Source organism: Macrobrachium nipponense, chromosome 6, assembly GCF_015104395.2.
Source record: "Macrobrachium nipponense isolate FS-2020 chromosome 6, ASM1510439v2, whole genome shotgun sequence".
NCBI classification, from domain to species: Eukaryota; Metazoa; Arthropoda; class Malacostraca; order Decapoda; family Palaemonidae; genus Macrobrachium; species Macrobrachium nipponense.
Window position 1 is genome coordinate 62563477 of NC_061108.1, and position 22285 is coordinate 62585761.

Sequence of the window (22285 nt, forward strand, 5' to 3'; positions counted from 1 at the left end):
AAACTATCTTTTACTCTAAATATTTAACACATCTGTAATGCATATCACAGTAAATATAAATGATATACTTCTTATTTTACTGTATACAGAGCATACTATTTTGTGCTCTTTATTGAGATCCCTGATACCAATGGCAATGAGATTGACTAGAATCTATCTTTGTGCTTGAAATATCAAGAGGCATACTAGTATTTCGTTTATTTTCTCTAAATATATGATCTCTGATACTATCAATCCAAATGACGAGCTCCACATAGAATGCAATAGTCCAGGATTCCGCAAAGAAATTGCAGAATGGGGAGGAATATTGAATGCTCTAGCGTTTCGGAAACTGAGATAATGTGATCAAATTGGAACTAAGCAAACACTTACTCGAGATTTAATCAACTCTCAAGCTGAAATCATGCAAAGTTTTAATTAATTCATCTCATTTCAAACTTAGATGTCAACCAAATACTACAATCCATAATACCCAATTTCATACATTGCATGTCGCAGATCGTACTGGTAACTAAGGTAGCAGTGGTACTATCTTTTTGCCGATTCAGAAACAAAATCCACTTTTTAAATGCAAATTGCTTGAGAGAGTTCTTGGTTCTGAGGCTGTTAAAACTGTCACCTTTTATAGTATGCAGACTCCATTGATGTAGTCCTGTTCACGTTAAAAACTAAATATAAATAAGCGTAATACCCTCTCAACTTCACAATCTACCCAAAAAGTGTGCTGAGATGGTAAAAGTTTACCAGTAGATTCTATATTTATTGTAAATTTTCTTTGATCACCATGTCATTCTTGTGTTTTGATACCGAATACAAAATGTATTGTGTATTAAAATTATTTACTATGCATTTTGCATTTTTTTTTTTTTATGTTCTCACGAAGTTTTAAGAGTCCAGCTGTGCCCCTGACCACATGCATCTGCAATGTACAGCATATTTTTAGACATCCACAGTGCAAATGAAAATATAAATCTAGGTCTTTGCAGATATCACCACAGCCTAAAGTCTCCAAATCTTCACAGAACTAATACAGTTTCTGCGATATATATTTGCATCATGCTTAATGTTACACCATTTTTCTAATGTTTTTCAGTACCTCCCATACTGTCATGCACTACACATGTAAACCTGGTGTTTTAGAGTGCAAAGAGAGAGGGGAAAACTCAAACCACACAGGCAAAAGTAAGAGAAATTCAGATAAAACTCATTTACCTTCAAGATGCTAAACGTGATGCTATGTAGAATTAGTACTTAAACTGCTATCATGACCCTGCACCTTCCCAGGTAGATTACTCATTACCACAGCAACGTAAAGTTCAAGTTTGTCTTTCATTATCAAGTTCGGGCTGTCATTATCCATCTTTATGAAGCATCATTTTTAGTAACTGGCACCGAGAATGAAGTGAGACGTGCAGGAAACCATATTACATAAATTCCCTAATATTCCACAACGGCAGATGAACAGTGATATGTGACCAGAGACATACAAAGTAATACGGTAGCAAAAGAGGAATAAAAACATCAGCTAAATGTGAGCATTCAACACTATGGCCAACAGGATATGACTTCATAAGCAGTGGAAACACTAAACGGTGGAAGTCAGCATCAAGCACAGTAGACAAGATGCGCAGTGGCATTCACATTGAACATCGCAGGTATGGAAGTACTGCAAAATCATAGAGCACCCAAAACATACTACCAGATTACAGGAACACAGCTGAGCCTCTGAATAAAGTTTTGCAACAGATTTTCATAATGAAAATTTAAGAGATTTCTATATTATAGAACAATTCAGTATCCACACAAAAAACCGGGAGGTAATTATTGACAAAAATATATTTATATATATCTTACATGACCTAAGAAAGATATGACTGAGAAAAGATAATCACAGTCTAACACGACGCTAAACATGAATCATAGTTTATGGATTAGAGCTATGTAAGCAAGAAAAATAGAAAAGCCTTCAACTCTGGTTGATTTCGGGATAAAATAGGGATAATATCTAACAGTTCTCCATTAACCAGAGGTGTGGATCAAAGCAACCATTTAAAAAATTAAAACCACGGTCGCAAAAGGGAATTCTTTACAGACATAATTTACAGTTATAACTGAAAAGTTGAAAATTAGCAAACCGGAGAAAATATGCTTACTTACCTTACTGAAAAGAGGAGAGCCTATCTTTGAGAAAGATATATCATGATTATAGATACTTAAGACATTCCAGTTTGAATTCAAAGCTAAATGATGATAAGGCAAGTGAAGATAATGCAAATTTCCGAGAAAGATGTATTATGATGAAGCACATATATTGATAACAAGCAACATACAGCTGACATGTAACAATTTGTCATTTCCAATTATTATCGTAAATATGAGTGATAGGAGAATTGTGATTGCTCTGCCAGTGAATGGCAAACCAATGACGATGTATTTAGACACAGATCAAGTTGTTTAGTACAATGACAAAGGTAGTGGCAAAAAGCATAGCTAATTGGTTTTGGAACCATGTCATAAGATTATGACAGAATAATGACCATGACATTTAAGTATTAGAATTAGCTAAAGTTCTCGTATAATCAAAACAACAGAAATGTGAAAATGAGCTACCAGTCTCGTAGAGATCACAAAGAAATGTTGTTGGTCTGGAGTGGTTAATCAACATTACCTTACAGTGGTCAAAATTTTAGTTTCAGAGGTGTTTGATGAAACCTTAGGTACAACAATACTTGAAAGGGCGGCCTGTGCTACAATTAAAACCGAATGCCACTCCAGAGTAGAAGAAAAATAAAATAGAAGCAGTAATAGCAAAAATATCTGGGAAAAAAAAGTCACATTTCAAGGTTGGGTTATCGCCTTATTACCAGTAAGATAAGCAATCGGAATGTTACATTTTGGAGGATTAAAAGTAACTTTAAACCACCACTTAGAAGTTTTCCTGATTCCATGCTAACCCATATGACATATCTGTAACCCTCTAAAACTGTCAAGTTTATTTTTCATATAACTGGTCTAACTTAATAATTTCAGCAACTCATCCTGGAGTAAGGAAGGGCATCCATGCATACAAAATCTGTCAAAACAAATTATGAAATGGGTTTTTTAATGACCGTTAGAAATACCTGAAATAGCCTCATTTATTAAACACTGCAACCCAAGCTATGGATGAAGAAGAAAAAGAAGAAGAAAAGCTTGAATTGAGTTTCATGAATATTGCACTATAAACACTCGTATGGGTCTTGAGTATCCAATAAGATTTCTTCACGCAGCAGCAAGTAGTCTAGCCTCTTAGTAGCTAAGATTGGTTAGGACTTTTGCTTGTATCTCAAGTGTAATATGATTTGTGGAAAATATTTAAGTAGGAGGTAATAATGAACCAGAGAACAGTAAAAATGTTTACAATCTTTTTTCCGAAACAAAGAATATGACGCGTGAGTGCAATATTGTATGGACAAATAGGTGGAAAACATGGCATCCAAATGACAGTTGATAAGATTAGAGACATCAAAGACCGCAAAAGTACCAAAAACCCTAAAGGAATTACACTCTTTTCAGGATCTTCCACTATTCTATAGCAAGTACATAAAAAACACGATGGCAATATTGCTCATCCATCATATCAAACGCTAAGCAACAATAAAGTGGCACTGATTACAAGTATGACAAAGACGCAAGTATTTTTTAAATGGAATAGAATAGAATAGAATAGAGAAGTTGAAAACTTTATGTGATTTCAAGAGACACATGGTGCATGGCAAGTCCAATACTACAAACATTATTTTTTTTCTGTTTTACATTCGCAAATTCCTTGTTCGGTTGCCTCCTCAACTGGCGCAAGACACATTCAAGTAATTTCAAGCATTATCAGTGAATGTAATAAAATAAAGGTACCATTCAGATTCACACTCAAGTTAAGTGTTGTGTAACTTACGCTATGAAGTAACGTTAATGGTTCACTTGTAGGGTGCTAACAAATGAAAGTTTATTTAGAAAATGAAACAAACTCAAAAATTCAATTTGAAAAAGTTGGTGTAAGTCTTTCAAGTAGAATCAGAAGACTAACCTAGTTAAAGAATGGGTTTGTGAGGTGTAAGTGGGCAATTTTAGTTCATTCTCCTTTAAGAAGAAAGGAGATATGTGGCTTAAAATATTCAAAATTTTTATACTACGATTTCTTTAACAGCAGTTGTAGCATTACCTATGGCCATCAGTACATAATATAAAACCGTGCAAAGCTCAAGATACGGAATGTGAACATATACAAGAGAAATGTTTAATCATCATTTAATGTTCTGTACCTCATTTTCAAAACTACTGCAAAACCCACTGCTAGACGTGGAGGCACTCCCAGTGCTGTTGCATGTATGTGGATTGCTCTTAGCGCTAACAAGTGAACAGCTTCTGGCTCCACTGAAAGAACTGCCATTACTTCTGACACTGCACCGCATACCATCTCTGGTGAAAGTGCCCAGAGAGCACAGGAAGCCTAGGCGATGCTGAAGTAACTTGTTCAGAAGTGTGTCATACCAGTGGCTGCCCAAGAGATTCAGCTGGAAATAAAGCACACGGTCATCAAAATAGCAAGGCTCTAGTAGGTTCATTATGAGCAATTGCATTTATATATGAAAGCATACAATGAGTAGCTACGTATATTGAAAGCACAGACTACTTTAAAAAGGCTACCGACTCCGCTGCTTGGGTCCTCAAGGTTGGGTCCCAAACGGGAATAGTGCTCGCTGCAACAAACGCTCTTACATCAACTTTTTTTGTTGTTTTCTTAAGTTTTTTATATATTTGATTTCCTAAAAAAAGTCTTTTATCACTGTTTTCAAATAAATATCATTTAGATATTATTTTGTTATCAGAGATTAGAGTAAAATAAATCTTTATTTTTTTTACTCAAATTTTAACACATGAAATCAGTAGTTATCAAATAAAGATGAAATATCTTTTTGTATAAGAAGGATAAATGTATAATACCAATATAGGAAAAAATATAATACACTACACAAAAAGTACACCACATCTTTTTCCCTCTCTCATAAACAACGCAGTTCGATAGGTAGGTAGCCTACCTGGTTTTAGCCTACCTGTTTTTACCCACAGCCTACTATAGTTGTATTACCATCAATGTATTTTTATACAGCAACTTTCTTATCACTTATTACTGTATTTGATGACCATGCATAAGATACAAAATGCTTATGTGTCAACTATTGGCTTAGGCTGGGTGTTACACTTCAGTATCCATTTGCGTAGGTCAAACAGGCCATTATATATGTAGTATATATATACACATATATATATATATATATATATATATATATATATGTGTGTGTGTGTGTGTGTGTGTGTGTGTGTGTGTGTGTGTGTGTGCGTGTGTGTGTGTGTGTATTTTTGTGTAAATGTATGTATGTATTTTTGTGGGGTCGGCCCGTCGATTACACTGAAAGTTACCTCCACTATAACCAAACAGCTATGAGACTGATATACTGTATGAAATTATACACCTACCTCCGACTTGATTGAAGCTTTCATACTCAAATGGAGACTTCCACGCTTTTTGTTGGCCCTGAAACTCTCTCTGAAGGAGACTGGTTTGCCCTCTTCCTTTTTCACCAAGGTGTACCATTCGTCCACCAGTTTGTTTTTTATGTTCTGAGGAAGAAATAAACAGAATTAAATAAACAGAATTTAAGAATTCAATCTAATTCCTAAAACACGGAAAACTAATTAGTATGTTTCCGAAACATTATCGCGAGAGTAATTAGCTCATTACTCTGTTACCCATTTCCTTAATTATTACTTCTAGACAGTTATATATGAAATTTCATCTTCAATAATAGATCTGAATAATGGAAATACAAAATGAATATCATCTATGATTTGAATATTCTTGCTTAAAAATGAAAGATTCTAACCCTCTTTTGGGCAGGACAAACTTCCTGCTTAAAAATGAAAGATTCTAACCCTCTTTTGTGCAGGACAAACTTAACTTCTGGAAATTACACAACATCCATTTATGAATCTGGAGACTTATTCCTATCTGCTTAGAATATATTGAAGCAATATTCATTTGAAAACAATCCAAAAATTTTATGGAAATCTTTTTTTAACAGATGGAAGATATTTGAAACTTAGGTTAACCCTGGATAGGTGTGACAGGTCGTGCGCAACCCGAGGCGTTTCAAAAACGTTTTTTCCCATAAATTATCGCCTGTGTCGAATCTGGGTGTGACCGACCCGCAGGTGGTCACTCGTCTACAAGCCACGGTCGTGTGCGGAGCTGCGTACGTCTGCCTGAATTACTTCCCCTTTTCTGAGAATCGCTCAGGTCAAGATCGACCCACAAGCACCTTTAACAGGTAAGTGATCGAAAACCAAAGTTATTACGTAACCATTTCTCAATGAATTGTGTACAGTCCTGTGTCTTTGTTGTGTTGGAAAGTCTGGATGGGTGGTGTATCTATGTCGTGGGTGACCTTGGGAGGGACTGAGACGCCCTATATTGCCATATGCTCCATTTGCCTTTGAGTGCCAATTTTTTTTTTTTTTTTGCTAAAAGCAAAGTATTAGGTAAACCTCGTATATTGAACAGTGTTCATGCTAGTAGTGTTTTGTAACATTGGAATATGTCGGAGGATGATGTATGTATCATATGAATGTCTTTGTTCATGTGTGACATGCCGTATATGGCCATATGGTCCATTCCCCTTTGAGTACCAATTTCTGGGTTTTTTTTTTTTTTTTTTTTTTTTTGCAAAAAGCAAAGTTATTAGGGCAGTGTGCATAATAGCTGATTAGTATGATTTTGTATTATTGGAATATGTTGTAGGGAAGTGTGTGTATCACGTGCGTGACCCTGGGAGTGGCTGAGATGCCATATATTGCCAATATGGGCCACTTTCCTTCGAGCGCCAATTTTTTTTTTTTTTTTTTTTTTTTTTGCTAAACCTCGCATATTTGATCAGTGTTCATGCCAGTGAGTTTTGTAATGTTGGAATATGTCGGAGGATGATGTATCTTTCATATGAATTCTTTTGTTCATGTCTGACACTCCGTAATATGGCCCATTCCCCTTCAAGTGCCTATTTGTTCTTGTTTTTGTTTTTTTTTTTTTGCAAAAAGCAAAGTTATTATGTACTCAATTCATGTAGGACAGCGTGCATAATAGGTGATTAATATAGTTTTGTATTACTGGAATATGCAAAAGGATGGTGTGTGTATCATGTGCACGACCTTGTAAGTGGCTGAGATGACATATATCACCATATGGTCCATTTTCCTTCGAGTGCCAATTTCTGTTTTTTTTTTTTTTGCAAAAAGCAAAGTTATTAGGTAAACCTTGCATTTGAAAGTGACTTTGCCGACAACCTCGAGGTTGAGTCTGAAGGTGGGGAGGAGGCAGCTGCCATCTTTGTGGAGGAGGAGGACATTGACGACCAGGATGCGAAACAAGCGGCTTTGGAGGGAGATGAGGAGAGGGAAGAGGAGGCTGTACCTCTAGACCTCTCCCAGGGGGATGGGGACAATGCCGACAGGGGGGAGTCATCGGGGTTAGTGGGACTGTGCCCATTGTTGTTACTACAACAACAACAACAACCGCCACCACACCTACACCTGGACCATCCACATCTCTAGGGATAAGGATGCTCTGACCCCAGTCGAGATTAGGAGCAGGAAGAGGAGGAGGGGTGATTTCCATTCAACGAGGGGTGCTCCTATCCAGCATGTTGGAGCTGAGGTTGTGGAGGGTCATGATGGGACGTGCTGGCACAGAGGCCCAAATAGTTCCCTTCCCCAAATGTGTATGCCGAGGATTAGACCTGGGGGTCCCACCCATGTCACCGCTGGGGTGATGAGAGTGAGCGACATTGTGTTTTCTTACTCTTTTTTGTCTGACCACATGCTTGCTGAGATTGTTTTGCATTCCAATGAGCGACTTGACCTTTTGAGGAATCATTTTCATCATAAGGGCAATGCTGCCCTCAGGGACATGGATCTGAGGGAACTGAAGGTGCTCATTGGAACTCTAATAATGTCGGCAGTGAGGGCAGACAATCATACCACAACGAGTGACATATGGGACCTTACAGAGGGCATTCCTTTCTATTGGTGTACTATGAGTGATCGTCGTTTTGCCCTGTTGACGAGAGTTCTTCGTTTTGACAATTCAGGCACCAAAGCAGAGCAGGCGAAGACAGATCCCCTTGCCCCAATTCGGAAAGTCTTCAACCATGTGGTGGCTGATTGCCAGAAGAATTACTCCCCTGGGCCCCATCTCACCGTTGACGAATAGCTTGTCCCATTTAGAACCGCTGTCCCTTCAGGATATACATCCCCATTAACTAGCAAAGTAAGTTCACTGATTTACATTTCCTTTTTTTAATGTAATTACTTTTTTATTTATTTATAATTGTTTCTTTGATTATATAATATGTTCTTATGGAATAAGAATCAAAATATGATATTTTGTGTGTATAAAATATAAAATATGTTATCTGTATCTACCTACCTATATATCTATCTATCTATATATATATATATATATATATATATATATATATATATATATATATATATATATATATATATATATGCATACTTTTTAGTTTTTGAGCAAAAAATTGTTTCATAGACAATATGTTCTGGATATTTGATGGAAATAACTTTCATGTAACTTTTTTAATTTATTAGTTTTCTATTATAAAATATTACTACGTTGCCCCATGGCAACATTGTGCAACTTGTATGAAAATATAAAATATCACTACGTTTCCACGTGGTAACATTGTGCAACTTGTATAAAAATAATATCAATTTATTATGTAAATAAATTTTCATTAGGACTTATTTACTGCAAAATAAAATGAGCTAGCAATTCTTTGGTAAAAAATTCCTTTTAAACTGTCATAACCCATTATCTTAAAAACAAAATGTGGGCACACTTTTATCCCTAAATATCTCTTCAGTACAAAATATACTCTTATAGATGCAAATAACTCCTTTATGACAGTAGTACCTCGAGATACGAAATTAATCCATTCCGAGGCGCCTTTCGTATCATGAGGTTTTCGTATCTTGGACCACATTTTACATGTAAAATGGCTAATCCGTTCCAAGCCCTCCAAAAACACCCCAGTAAATTTCATAATAAAGCTAAATTGACCTCTAAACAATGAAATACTACAACAATTTGGACCATTCAATACCTAAATTTATAAAAAATGCAAAATAACCTGTAAATAAGGTGTATATTAGTGTACATGGTAACAAGAAATATACTGTACGTAAAATGTGGAAGCTTACCTTTCGAGTGGCGGCAGAGGAGGAGGAGGACAAACGGCAGATAACGTACATATATACGTACACTTAACTTTACGAAAACACATAAAATATTTAAGGAAAACTATAAAACAAAAATTTACGAAACGCATTAACAAAACTGTAACACTTAACTTTACAAAAAACTAAAAATAAATTTTTTTTTTTATTTTTTTGATTTTTAACTTTTTTTTACTTTTACGTAGGCTTTTTTTCTTTTTTTAACAGAATTTCAACTTCATCACCACTTTCAACGTTCTGTTTATCACTTGGTTCTTCCTTTTTGCTTTCAACTTTCTTCTTTTCATCACTTGGTTCTTCCTTTTTGCTTTCAACTTTCTGTTTTTTATCACTTGGTTCTTCCTTTTTGCTTACTCCTGCTAATGCTGAAGGCCTCTTTAAAAAAGAACGATCCAAGGAAGATTGCTTCTGCCTATTTTTCACAATGTTCCTGAAACGGCTCAGGCAAACGTCATCGAACTGCGCAAGCATACGACCTGTGTGAGCCTTTTTGGGGTGTCTTTTTTCGATAAACGATTGCACTTTATGAAAAGCGGCTAGAACATCCTTAATTTCTGCCATTGTCATAGGGTCCTCCTCCTCTTCCTCGCCGCTGCTAGAGAACTCCTCTTGAACGACATTATGTTGCATGGCCTCCAACTCCTTCAGGTCATCCGTCGTAAGCTCCTCTTGGTGCTCCTCGAGAAGGTCGTTGATGTCGTCCTCGTCAACGACCAGCCCCATGGACTTGCCGAGTGCAACGATCTCGTCAAGATCTGGTTCCAAAACAGTTTCAGGATCGTCAACTGTTTCGGACTCTGCAGCACCAGCTTCACCTACGTTGAATCCCTCGAAGTCTCGGGCAGATACGGCATCAGGCCAGAGTTTCCTCCACGAGGAATTCAAGGTTCGCCTCGAAACCTCTTGCCAAGCTTGGTCGATGAGTCGGATACAAATGACGATGTCGAAATGCTCCTTCCAAAATTGATGCGAGGTGAGGTTTGTGGTATCGGTGATGTCGAAACATCTCTTGAAAAGATGTTTCGTGTACAGCTTCTTAAAGTTCGCTATCACTTGCTGGTCCATGGGTTGGAGGAAAGGGGTGGTGTTGGGTGGAAGAAAAAGAATCTTAACGAAGGAATACTTCACTAGGATATCTTCCTTGAGGCCAGGAGGGTGGGGAGGGGCATTGTCCAACACCAGCAGACATTTCAGAGGGAGGCGCTTCTCTTCCAAAAATTTCTTCACTGTCGGGCCGAAACACAGATTTACCCACTCGGTGAACAAAAGCCTCGTTACCCAGGCTTTTGCATTAGCCCTCCACATCACTGGAAGCTTCTCCTTCAGCACTTTGTGGGCCTTGAAGGCTCAAGGAATCTTGGAATGATACACCAGTAGGGGTTTCACCTTGCAATCCCCACTGGCATTGGAACAAAGTGCGAGCATAAGCCTGTCTTTCATAGGCTTATGCCCAGGTAGCATCTTCTCATCCTCCGTAATGTACGTCCGACGAGGCATTTTTTTCCAAAAAAGGCCAGTCTCATCACAGTTGAAAACCTGCTGAGAACTGTAGCCTTCTTGGTCATCATCTCGTCGAAAGTTTTCTTAAATACTTCGGCCGCTTTCGTGTCCGAGCTGGCAGCCTCCCCATGACGCACCACCGAATGGATGCCAGTCTGTTTACGGAATTTCTCGAACCAGCCATGCGAAGCCTTGAACTCTGGGATTGGCGTTGAAGTCCCTTCCCCTCCGTCGTCTTCTGCCTGCGCAATCAAATCACCGAAAATAGCGCTGGCCTTGTGGGCGATTGCTGTCTCCGTTACCGTATCGCCAGCGATTTCTTTGTCTTTTATCCAGACGAGGAGCAGCCATTCCATCTCGTCGTGCAAGTGGGTCCTCTTGCTGGACAAAATAGTGATGCCCTTCAACGGTGTAGCTGATTTGATGGCATCCTTCTGTTTAAGGATGGTGCCTATTGTCGACGGATTACGGCCATATTCCTTTGCGATCACACTCAATCGCATACCAGCTTCGTACTTCTTGATGATCTCCATCTTTGTCTCCAAAGAGAGCATGCGCTTCTTTCCGTGAATTTCAACTTTCTTGGGATCCATGACTACGTTATCTTGTACGTAATTTACATATAAGTTACACAATAAAGTTTTCGCACAACACGATAATAGCACTGCAACGAAATCACTAACGAATTTACATTACTAAACAAAATCATTGGACCGAACAAATGCCGCGTGCGTACGATAAAGATGTTGGTACGAAGAGGCCGAGATAGGTACGCCACCACGTACATATAAGATGCATGATGAGAGGGATGCTGTCCAATAGGAGAGAAGGATCTCATGGTGGTGACTAGCATCAGGAACCAATGGGAGAGCAGGAGGATGGTGGCAAGTCTACTAGTACTAAGATGGCGGCGCGTGGCACGAGTTTCAAAATTGTTATCCGGGCGAATCTCGGACTTTCAGAAACCTTTCGTATCTTGAAAACTTTTTGTATGTAGAGCCGTTAAATTTTTCGCATTGGCTTTCGTATCTCGAGTTTTTCGTAAGTTGAGCCTTTCGTATCTCAATGTACCACTGTATAATAAAATGTTGTTTTGAAAATAGACATAAAGTATACATTTTTAGAAATGATTTCCTCTGAAAACAGCAACTAGAAATTAATTTCTTTTGAAAACAGCAACTAAAAATTCATTTATTCTGAGAGCAATATGGCACAGAATAGGTTACTTTTCAAAATTACATTTATTCTGAATACGTTTTATGCCGTAGTAATATTTTATGCATTATAAAAACTTTGACGTGTGAAAAGTTTTGGGAGCAGTTTGATTTGGGAGTGAAACATAAATTCACTCTACAGTTGTGGCAGAAAACCTTGCATATTCCAATCCTGTGCATCTTGGGTACTTGCATCACCCCTTTTTCTCTGCAAATTCGGGAAAATGGCCAATCATGTCGGTTCTTATTGGTTTGGCTGGTATTTTTACTGGTGGGCCCTTTTTAACTTTTGCTCTGTTCAGGTCATCTACATTCACTGATGGCCTTCCCCTTTTAGGTCCACAAACCTTACCTTTCAGTAGTAAGCAATCTGATACTTCCAGCTTGAACTTCAGAAGAGGAAGTTTATCTTTTTTTGGAGCACCACTCAGATCAAAGTCTCTGATGTAAAGAAGCCATGCTTGTATCAGCATGATATCAAAAAATGCCAGAGAAATTTGTGGTACCATTTTTTGGACCTCAGACCAATTCTGTACAGGGATAACAGGGAATCATGGAGATCCACCCCACCCATGAATTTATTATATATCATGATGATTGAGGGACATGTTATGTCTACATATTTCTTCTCCTTAGAGTTTCACCTCTGGATAGTTCTTTGTGGCTCTAGAGCAGCAGAATTACTGAGAAGTGTGACCGCTTTATTATCAAACCATTTAACTGCTCTTAGCTCTACATCTTACATTTGTGTTACTTGAATTACACTTGTATCACGTCCCGAAGGTCTCATTTGGGTATCAGAAGGCATGTTACAACCAGAAACACGATTCAGTCTCACTGTCCCAAGTGAACCAAACCCCTGTTTCCATAATGTAGTTTGCAGAAGGGGGCTGTTGAACCAATTGTCAAAGTATACTTTATGCCACATTCCCTTTGGTATTGACTGGAGTAAATCAAGAACAATGTTACCAGAGGCTCATATTTCCAGCATAAATCTTGAAGTTATAACCTAAACCATTAGTACCTGACAGAACAAATATCTTATAACCCCACTTCTTTGGTTTCTTTGGATTATAGGTTTTCATACTTGAGGTTCCTTTAAAATGAATAATTTGTTCATCAGTGGAAAGCCTTTCAGTAGGAGACGTACTTGAAACTTTTGAGGTGATCATGCCAACTATGGGTCGTATTTTGTATAAGTTATCTCGACAACCATCTGGACGACTTTAGTTATCATTACAGTGGAGATTTTTTTTATATAATCTCAAATCTTTGAAGTGACATAACATCTACTATTTTGGGGTACCTCAAGTATGAACTCCAGTACAGCCTAGCTCTTGGAATTTTTACTATGCTCATTATGTATAACATACAAATGAACTTTTCAAGCTCATCCAATGTCAAATTCAGTAGTTTGTTAGGATCATATTGCATCGCATATTTGTTTGACTCTTCAACTAACAGTTTTTCCATGGAATTGTCAAGTAATTCTTCAAAATATTCTATAGGACTCCCCACACTACCATCACCAGCATAAACTTGGCCTATAAAATCTTTCTCTAAAGAATCTACATCTTCTGATTTTTTTTTCTTCCAAACAGGTTTTCTGCTTATTTTCTTTCCTTTAGTAGAGGTGCTTGGATGGTCCTCCTCTTCAGTTTCTTCATCATCCTCTGTTTCACCCTCTGAAATAATGATTTCCAAATCTTTTTCAGGTTCATATTCATCATCATTATTTTCACTCTCCAAATTTTCATCTTCAGATATATTTGGTATACCTGCCTCATAACCATGAAAATAAAAAGATGAAGGATTCATATTTGATATCTGTGGGGGAAAAATTCACAGTACTAATCTAGAGACATAATATGCTTAACATCTTTTGTAGCACCCTATCATATAGATATGCCTATATCCCCTCTTTCACACAAGACTACTGCACTCTTGGTGCAAGATGTTACTTCAAAGACACACATGCTACACCACAGGTGCACAATGTTGCTTCAAAGTTACAAGCATAATACACCATAGTGCATAATGTTGCCTTAAAGGCACAAGCAGGTTAGCCTCAAGTGAATAATGACAATAACTACCTAAAACTGGCATCTGAGTATATATTTTACATATTTTGTAAATTCTCATAACACTGTACCCCCATATCATTCTAATTCATACTATATAATTTTAGAAGTCATTAGCAAGATCCTTGTAACAAGGAAATAATCTCTCAAATGTGCATAATGTGGCTTCAAAGCCACAAACAACATCACCCTAAAGCATGTCAATTCATATTTCAGAAAATGCTAATGATGTCATCATTGTAATTATACATGATTACTTTATACACTGTGATTTTTGGATGAACATACCTGCTTATGTATGGAAGTGACAGGCGTTTGTTTTTGGTTAGAATCCAATAAGCTAAGGGAGGTCAAATAACAACAGTTGTCCTTGCTGAGACATGGGTGAGACTGAAGTAATGTCAAGGAGTAACTCAAGCAAAATTCTATGAGTTAACTCAAAACAACATGGAGCTACCAATTATTTTTTAGAGTGTAAACCTCAGTCAACATTATGCCATGTATATATAAATATATATATATATATATATATATATATATATATATATTATTATAATATATATATAATATATATATATATAATTATCATTATTATTTATTATTATTATTATTATTATATTATTATTATTATTATTATTATTATTATTATTATTATTATTATACATACTAACTTCATTTTATTTTACTTTTTATTTAATATAATTAAACTTTTTTAGATACTAATGCTATTCTCTCTTCCTAAAGGTACGGCATCAAGCTTGTGTTGGCGTTTGATGCCGATTTGCATTACATGTGCAATGCGATTGCTTACTTGGGGAAGGACACAGTGAGGGTGCCGAGACGACAGACATTAGGCGAAGTTTTCACGACGGAGCTTGCAACCTTTTCGTCGAGGGGGCCGCAAAGTGACGACGGATAACTCCTTCACAACGTTACTGTTCGCCTTGGCACACGGTGATAATGGCATGTATTTGTGTGGCACCATTCGACAGAAACCTTATATTCCTAAGGATCTTTCTAAGAAGGTGCTTCCTGTCAAGGACTCATTGGCCGTGTTCAATTATGAACACAATTTGACTCTCCAGTGTCAGCAAGTCAGCAGGACTAAAAAGGCGATGCTGTTGAGTTTCCTGCATCGTGATCCGTCTGAAATCGAAAGACGGAAGACGGACATTCAGATGTTCTATAATGCCACAAAAGGGGGTGTAGACACATTCGATCAGATGTGTTCTACATCAAATTGTGTTCGCAAGACACGACCCTGGCCACTTTGTCTTTTCTACGGGATATTGAATATAATTATGGCTTATTTTTATATTCTCTATTCGTTCCTGCCATCGTCAAAGAGTTTGATAAGGCAAAGGTTCCTCAAGGAGGTCACCCTTGAATTTTGTGCTCCCCTTGTAAGTCATCGGTATTACACATTGACCAACTTGTTGATGACCCTCCGTGTGTTGATTGCGGATACGTTCTGGCTGGTTGAGCTGGAACATAGACCTCCTCCTGCCATTGGCCACGTCAAGCTGCCCAAGTGTGTTCGCTGCCAAAGCTGCCCATCTAGAGAAGACCACAAGACAAACACAGCATTTGGAGTGCAACAAACCCGTCTGCCTGCAGCATCAAACTGTCTTGTGTCCAAAGTGAGTCTCTACTATGTAGGTAAGTTACATCATGAAACTCCTTTTTTAGTACTTGTTTGCATAAACACTATAATTTTCATCTTCACAAAATATATATCATCCATTTTTTACCTAAAATATTGCAATAATTTTTTATTTTTTTTGACATTATTTCCAAATTTTCAAAATTATTCCCTTTTCGAAAAATTTCTTTTGGTCAGATTTTTTTAATAGCTGCAAAATAATGTTGAAACACCCATAAAAGCAACCATTAAAGTTTCATGCAAATCCACGAATAATTAGATAACTAAATAACTCCTCGAAACTGACATAGCCTTCCTCCATTTCAGGTAGCAATGGTCGGGGGCCATTTTGCGGATATACCCGAAAGGTAAGTTGCCATATCGCGATATATTCTTGCTTTCTATGGAATTTGTGATATTCAACGGTTTTTATAAGAAATTTTCCTGGTGAAACTATGAGGTCAACAAATGACTTTTACATTGGGTTAGGTTTTTTTGGGTCAGATTTTTTTTATAGCTGCAAAATAATGTTCAAATATCCAGCAAGCCACCATAATAGTTTTATCCAAATCCACGCATAGTTAGATAAGTAAATACATTGAAATTTACATTCCATTCCTCCATTTCAGGTGGTAGATGTGGCCGTCGGAGTAGGTGTCGACCGCAGCCATTTTGTTGGCATATCCGAAAGGTAAGTTGCCATATTCTGGTAGGTTTTCATGCAAAAATATCATATCTTAAAATAGTTACAACGATATCTATAAGAAATTTTCAAGGTGAAACTAGGAGGTCAAAAAATGACCTCAAGATTTGGCCCCTGATATAACAGCAAATAACATCTTAGTGCAGATTTTTTACATAATTCCGTCTAGGATAATGAGTTTATTCTATTAAAAAAAAGTAGCCACTTCCTATTTCATTTAGGTACCAAAATAAATTGACCTTTTTTTTTTTTTTTTTTGGCCAAAAAAATTTACCTTTTTTTTCTCTTTTCAGTTTTTGACCTCTATGGGTCCGACACCTTTTCTGGCAGTCACATATTGTAAATAGTAGATTTAAAAAGAATTCCCCCAATTATTGTGTGTATATAGGCTATTTTGTATTTTTTGTAAATATATTCGTAAATTATTTTTGTATACACTTATTTTTCAATATATTTGAAATAAATATTTAATTTGCAGATGGGTATTATTTATCTTTTCAGTAGTGTTCTGCAATAGCAAAATTGGTTTCAGAAATTAAAAAGTACAGCACAACTACAGTCAGTGATTTTTGGCAAATTTTTCTGGGCGCTCGGGTAGAGCTCTAGCCGCACGCGTTTTAACGGGGTACCAATATAGCGAAACCTATCCAGGAAGGACTCCCAGGCCACCATCTATCACGAATCCTTGAAAGGGCGTCACTATTTGACAATTAAACTGACACTCCAGAAATCTTTGGAGGCTGTTACAGTTGATCTTCAAAAGTGTGACTTAAACAACCTCACTGGGAAAATGGTTGTCAGAGTCCCTCTAATAATAAACGGTTCTAGGATGTCTTCAAACCTGTCTCTGTTAACAAAGTCCATCTAATCAGGATAGAGTAAGAGATTCCATTAAAAACTTTTGTTGATGGTATATTCCTTTGAAGCTTTCATGCATAATTAATTCCTTATGCACAACTGATACTGAACTTCTTACCAGACTATGAATTGGTTTCACAGAACAACGAGTTGTACATTCTTTTATCTTATAACTGAACTTGACAGCAACACAGGTGAAGGAATAGGAAAGGTATATGGAAAGACACCACGTACAGAGAAAGGACAAAAAACAATGCAGTTGGGAATACTGCAGAATGTCAGGATAGTTAAAAGCCGCTGCCTCTCCGATATAACGTGGTTGAATAATACTAAAAATATAATATCTCAATGTTTTCCCTTAAAAAATTAGTTGAAATCTGATTTCATTTGATTTTTCAAGTTCTTGATATCACTGAAACCGCTTACTGTAGTAGCGCCAGTTAATCAAAAACAATATAAAACAATCGGTCAACGCTGAGAGGGAGCAGTCACTAGAAAAGTCAAGCATTGAAGCAAATACATCAGGCTCAGTAAAAAATATCAAAAGTTATATTTTTTTCACGTACCTCCAGAGGAATGGTAACGGTTCCAAGCAAATTCCTAAACTCATTTGTGCCCAGGACAGCGCGCCCTATCTCCTTCAGGTCCCTGACAGCTGGAATCTGCTCCATGCCTGATTCTTGTGGTTCGTGCCTGCAAGTAATCACAAAAATGATGAACGAGGTTCTCTTCGGATGTCGAATAATCTTTTTATTTTTCTTAATCTCCACCATAATGTACATCATGTACATTATATTGTTTAGAAATCACAAAATTACTATGATGATATACGTATATTATTACACATGTTACTCACACTTCAATAGTTTCTCTCTATCTCTCTCTCTCTCTATACATACATACATACATACATATAAACATATATATATAATATATATATAATATATATATATATCTATATAATATTATATATATATATATATATATATATATATATATATCTATCTAATATATATATATATATATATATATATTATATAGTGTCTACTGTAAATTAATTATGATAATTCCTACTCTTCTTAGGCACAATTTTTTTTTTATTTTTAATCGTATGGGCACATACACGAAACTGCCATGTAAATTCGTGGTCTTTAGCTTATTTAACAAATAATATGCAGGCTATTTTTATTATTATTATTATTATTATTATTATTATTATTATATTATTATTATTATTATTATTATTATTAATATAAAAGAGTATAACAATGAGATCAGAGCACGAAACCGTTTAACAACCAGTATGCGCCATGCTTTTTAGTGTTGCTACAGACAACAGCGAAAAGAGAACCCTAACGTCACTGGCGTCTCCTCGAGCAGATGATGAAATGAAAGGAAGGAATAAAGATCGCTGTTTTGAGGACACATAAGCGAATGGCCTTTTATATCTAGGATCTACTGACCAACCCAGCAATGCACAGGAAAACTCTGAATGAGTGTTAATCATTTACCTTAGAAAGGAAGTAACAAAGTGTGATGGTAATTGCTTCATGGCAAAGAAAGATAAAGAAAAGGAGAACGCATTTTCGAGAAGTTCGGCAGCAAGGAGGTTTTCGCGCCACTGTTGGAGGCGCCTATGTTCGTGGTTGTTCCAGAATCGGCAGGAGTGTTGTGGATCTCTCACTGATAATCTGATCTGTGGCTCTCTGTGACTAAACTGGTGATCTCTCTTTTACGATCTCTCTCTCTCTTCTACGATCACTGCTCTCCAAAGTTTGTTCGTCGTATTTATACGGCATTCTGGGGGCGGAGCCTACGGCGAACGTCACCGACTCCAGGGATTTCTAGAACTTCGTAGATGACTCTAGACGAGGTATTGCATCAGAAATCGCGGCGTTTCTGATGCAATACCTCGTCTAGAGTCATCTAAGAAGTTCTAGAAATCCCTGGAGTCGGTGACGTTCGCCATAGGCTCCGCCCCCAGAGTGCCGTATAAATACGACGAACAAACTTTGGAGAGCAGTGATCGTAGAAGAGAGAGAGATCGTAAAAGAGAGATCACCAGTTTAGTCACAGAGAGCCACAGATCAGATTATCAGTGAGAGATCAGCAGCAGCAGAGATCTTCCGTGAGATACGAGGAAAAAGGAACCGACGAAGTATCAATCAAAAGAAGAGTTGGTTGGATATTGGTCTAGTCGTCTTCAGGTGTGGTCTACCGTGTTATCTCGACGTCGAGCAGACTTCAGAGAAGAAAAGGTCCTGTTACAGGTGTTGGGGAATTCCTGCCTTACAAGAAGATTAGCTTCTGCAATACGGAGTCAAGAGGACGTCCGAAATCGCCGATCTACTTTTGTGAAACCACCTCTTCGAAGTGCCAAACTGATTAGCAAGTATTCTTATTACCTCACTGTTTCCCCCAGTTCATGCAGTGTAAGATTCTGTCTTTTTATGTAAATAGGAGATACCATTCTGCATTTACCTTTGTTAGTAAGCTTGTAAATAAACCTTTGTTGTGTTAGTTTTTCTTTCTATATTCATATCCCCAGTTTCAACTGTTTGTGTTGATATATATATTTTTTTTTATTATTTCATATCGAACCTGAAGCGGACCTCCCTCAGAGGCCGTAACATTGTCTCTGAGATATCTAAGAGTCCGTAACACAAAGCAATGAATTCTAGAAAGAAATATTAATCACCAGAGAGAAAAGCTTTTCCAATGATAGTACGCATACTTTACATGACGGAAGAATTCCAAGGAGATGCAGGAAATTTTTTCTGAGCGTGGCTGCAATTCCTGTCACGTTCCTTGGCCCGACACTGAGCGAGTCACACGTCAGCCCGCTGCCACTGCAGAGCCCCCTTGCTAGTTTGCACCATCGATGCGAAAGTCTATAAACCGATGTTCCCAACACTCCATGTTTCACACCAGTCCAAAATGTAATCTGATGGCTGGGTCTCTGCCGGGACCTGCAGTAAATAAGGCACTGGGACGGCGGGGGCAAGGGTTTGAAACCTACACGAAAACCTTCGTAGGGTCAAATGAGAGCCATGGGCAAATTATGTCTATATCAGTTCAGCAATTCGGATTTCTGTAGCGCACAAGTTTACATGCATATAAGATTACAAGTTTAGTTACACTCACCTTTATATACATAGTCTGCCATCTTGCATAAGTATTCAATTTGCATAAGTACTTCGCTAAATGTAAATACCTCTTTTGAAGGTTGATCAAATTTCGATAACCCTGTGTACTGTTGTATATGTTTTACAACATATGGCATTGCCCTCCTGGTTGTAGCATCAACAGTGAAGTCTACGACATGATAGAGGTACGGTTGTCATTTAAAGTGGTATCTCAAATTTGAGAATGTTGTAGAAGTCCAAAGACAATGGAGGCACGAGTTTGGTTCGTACCTCCTACCATACACGTCTGACCATTTCACGGATTCATGATTAGTTCAAAACACATGGTGCTCTGTGTAATCTGCATAAAGAAAAATCAGGTAGACCTCGTACTTCAACAAGTGCTCCCTCGGCTATGGTGTTGGAACTGTTCACACATTCACCAAGGAAGTCTTCTGCACAGTGTGCACGTGAAACAGGAGTAAGCTGTTCAAGCATACGGCGCATTCTTAAAAGAGCTAAGTAGAAAGTTTACATCCCAAGATTATTAATGAAGACAATCCAGATAGAAGAATCCAGTTCTGTCAGTGGTTTCAACACACGATAGGCAACGATGAAGGGCTGGTGGGAAAAATTGTGTGGTCTGGCGAAGCCCAAAATTTAAGCTAAATGGAATGGTGAACCAGCACAACTGCGTTTGCTGGGCACCAAAACTTCTCACACACATGTGGACGAAGTAGTAAATTTACCAGGGGTCAATGTCTTGAGGACAAAGAGGTGGCATCGAGTTCCTGCACGCTCACCTGATTTCACACCTGCAGATTTTTACCTATGGGGGACCCTAAAGGGTATTGTGTATTGCAGGAAACCGACTACATTGGTGGATCTTAGACAAGAACTTGAAAATGTTTGTGCATTGGAGACTTTGGCCAACGTTACCCAAACAGTAGTTTGCTGTACAAATAAATGTCTAGAAGCTAATGGCCACCACTTTGAGCACCTCTTGGAACTGTAGAAGCCAAAGGTAACTTGTATTAACCTCGTTTCTCTGAATAAATTTGCTATCAAAATATTTATGCAAGTTTTTGTTTTGCTGATGTGTGTGTACATTTTTTTGGCGAACAGTATTGAGTATGTGATACCCTCACTGAGAGGGTATCTCAATCAGAAAACTCAAATATTGAAATGATCTCCTGGGCAAGTGACTAAATGTTTTTGTTCCTCAAAATAATCATTGTGTTGAATTGAAAAGGGAAAGCAAAACATTTATTTAGTTTTACAGAAATACAGAGTAGCTATAGTGGCACTCATTTCCACATGAATTGAAAACTCTAGGAGTAGCAAACGCTGGCTACCAAAAAAAATGATGATCGGAAATAAACTCTCATCAAAATTATGTATGATTTACGATTTAACAGATGTTTAACAGGTGTGCGTAGGCTTCCTTTGAAAAAAGTGCAGGTGCAATACAAAACATCTGGCTTACAGAACCCAGGGAAGTAGCTGATTGGAAAGCTTGCGATTTTTCATATGCGACAAATAGGACTAGATAAATCAAATAAAAAACGTTACGGGAATCAGATATATATATATATATATATATATATATATATATATATATATGTGTGTGTGTGTGTGTGTATGTATGTATGTATGTGTGTCTGTGTGTGTATGTATGTTATATATACAACTCCAGTAGTCCGTCATTCGGCAAAAATTCGGTAGTTCGCGTCCACTTGGTGACAGATCCCTTATTACTTATATATTCCCCTTCAGTGTTTATTCCAAGGCCAAGTGAATTTGATATTAAACAACAT

At 37.4% G+C, this 22285-nt stretch overlaps 1 protein-coding gene across 11 annotated transcripts in view; it reads right to left on the reverse strand.

Annotated features, from left to right (window-relative positions):
* The window catches only part of LOC135216350 (protein unc-13 homolog 4B-like), a 255589-nt gene that overhangs the window by 97393 nt on the left and 135911 nt on the right, over window positions 1-22285 (reverse strand). For all 11 annotated transcript variants that reach the window (XM_064251577.1, XM_064251583.1, XM_064251585.1 and 8 more), the window contains 3 exons: window positions 17910-18036; window positions 5515-5658; window positions 4299-4550 (listed from right to left, as the gene is read on the reverse strand). In XM_064251577.1, coding sequence (XP_064107647.1) covers window positions 4299-4550; window positions 5515-5658; window positions 17910-18036 — 523 coding nt within the window. The remainder of the gene's footprint in view (window positions 1-4298; window positions 4551-5514; window positions 5659-17909; window positions 18037-22285) is intronic.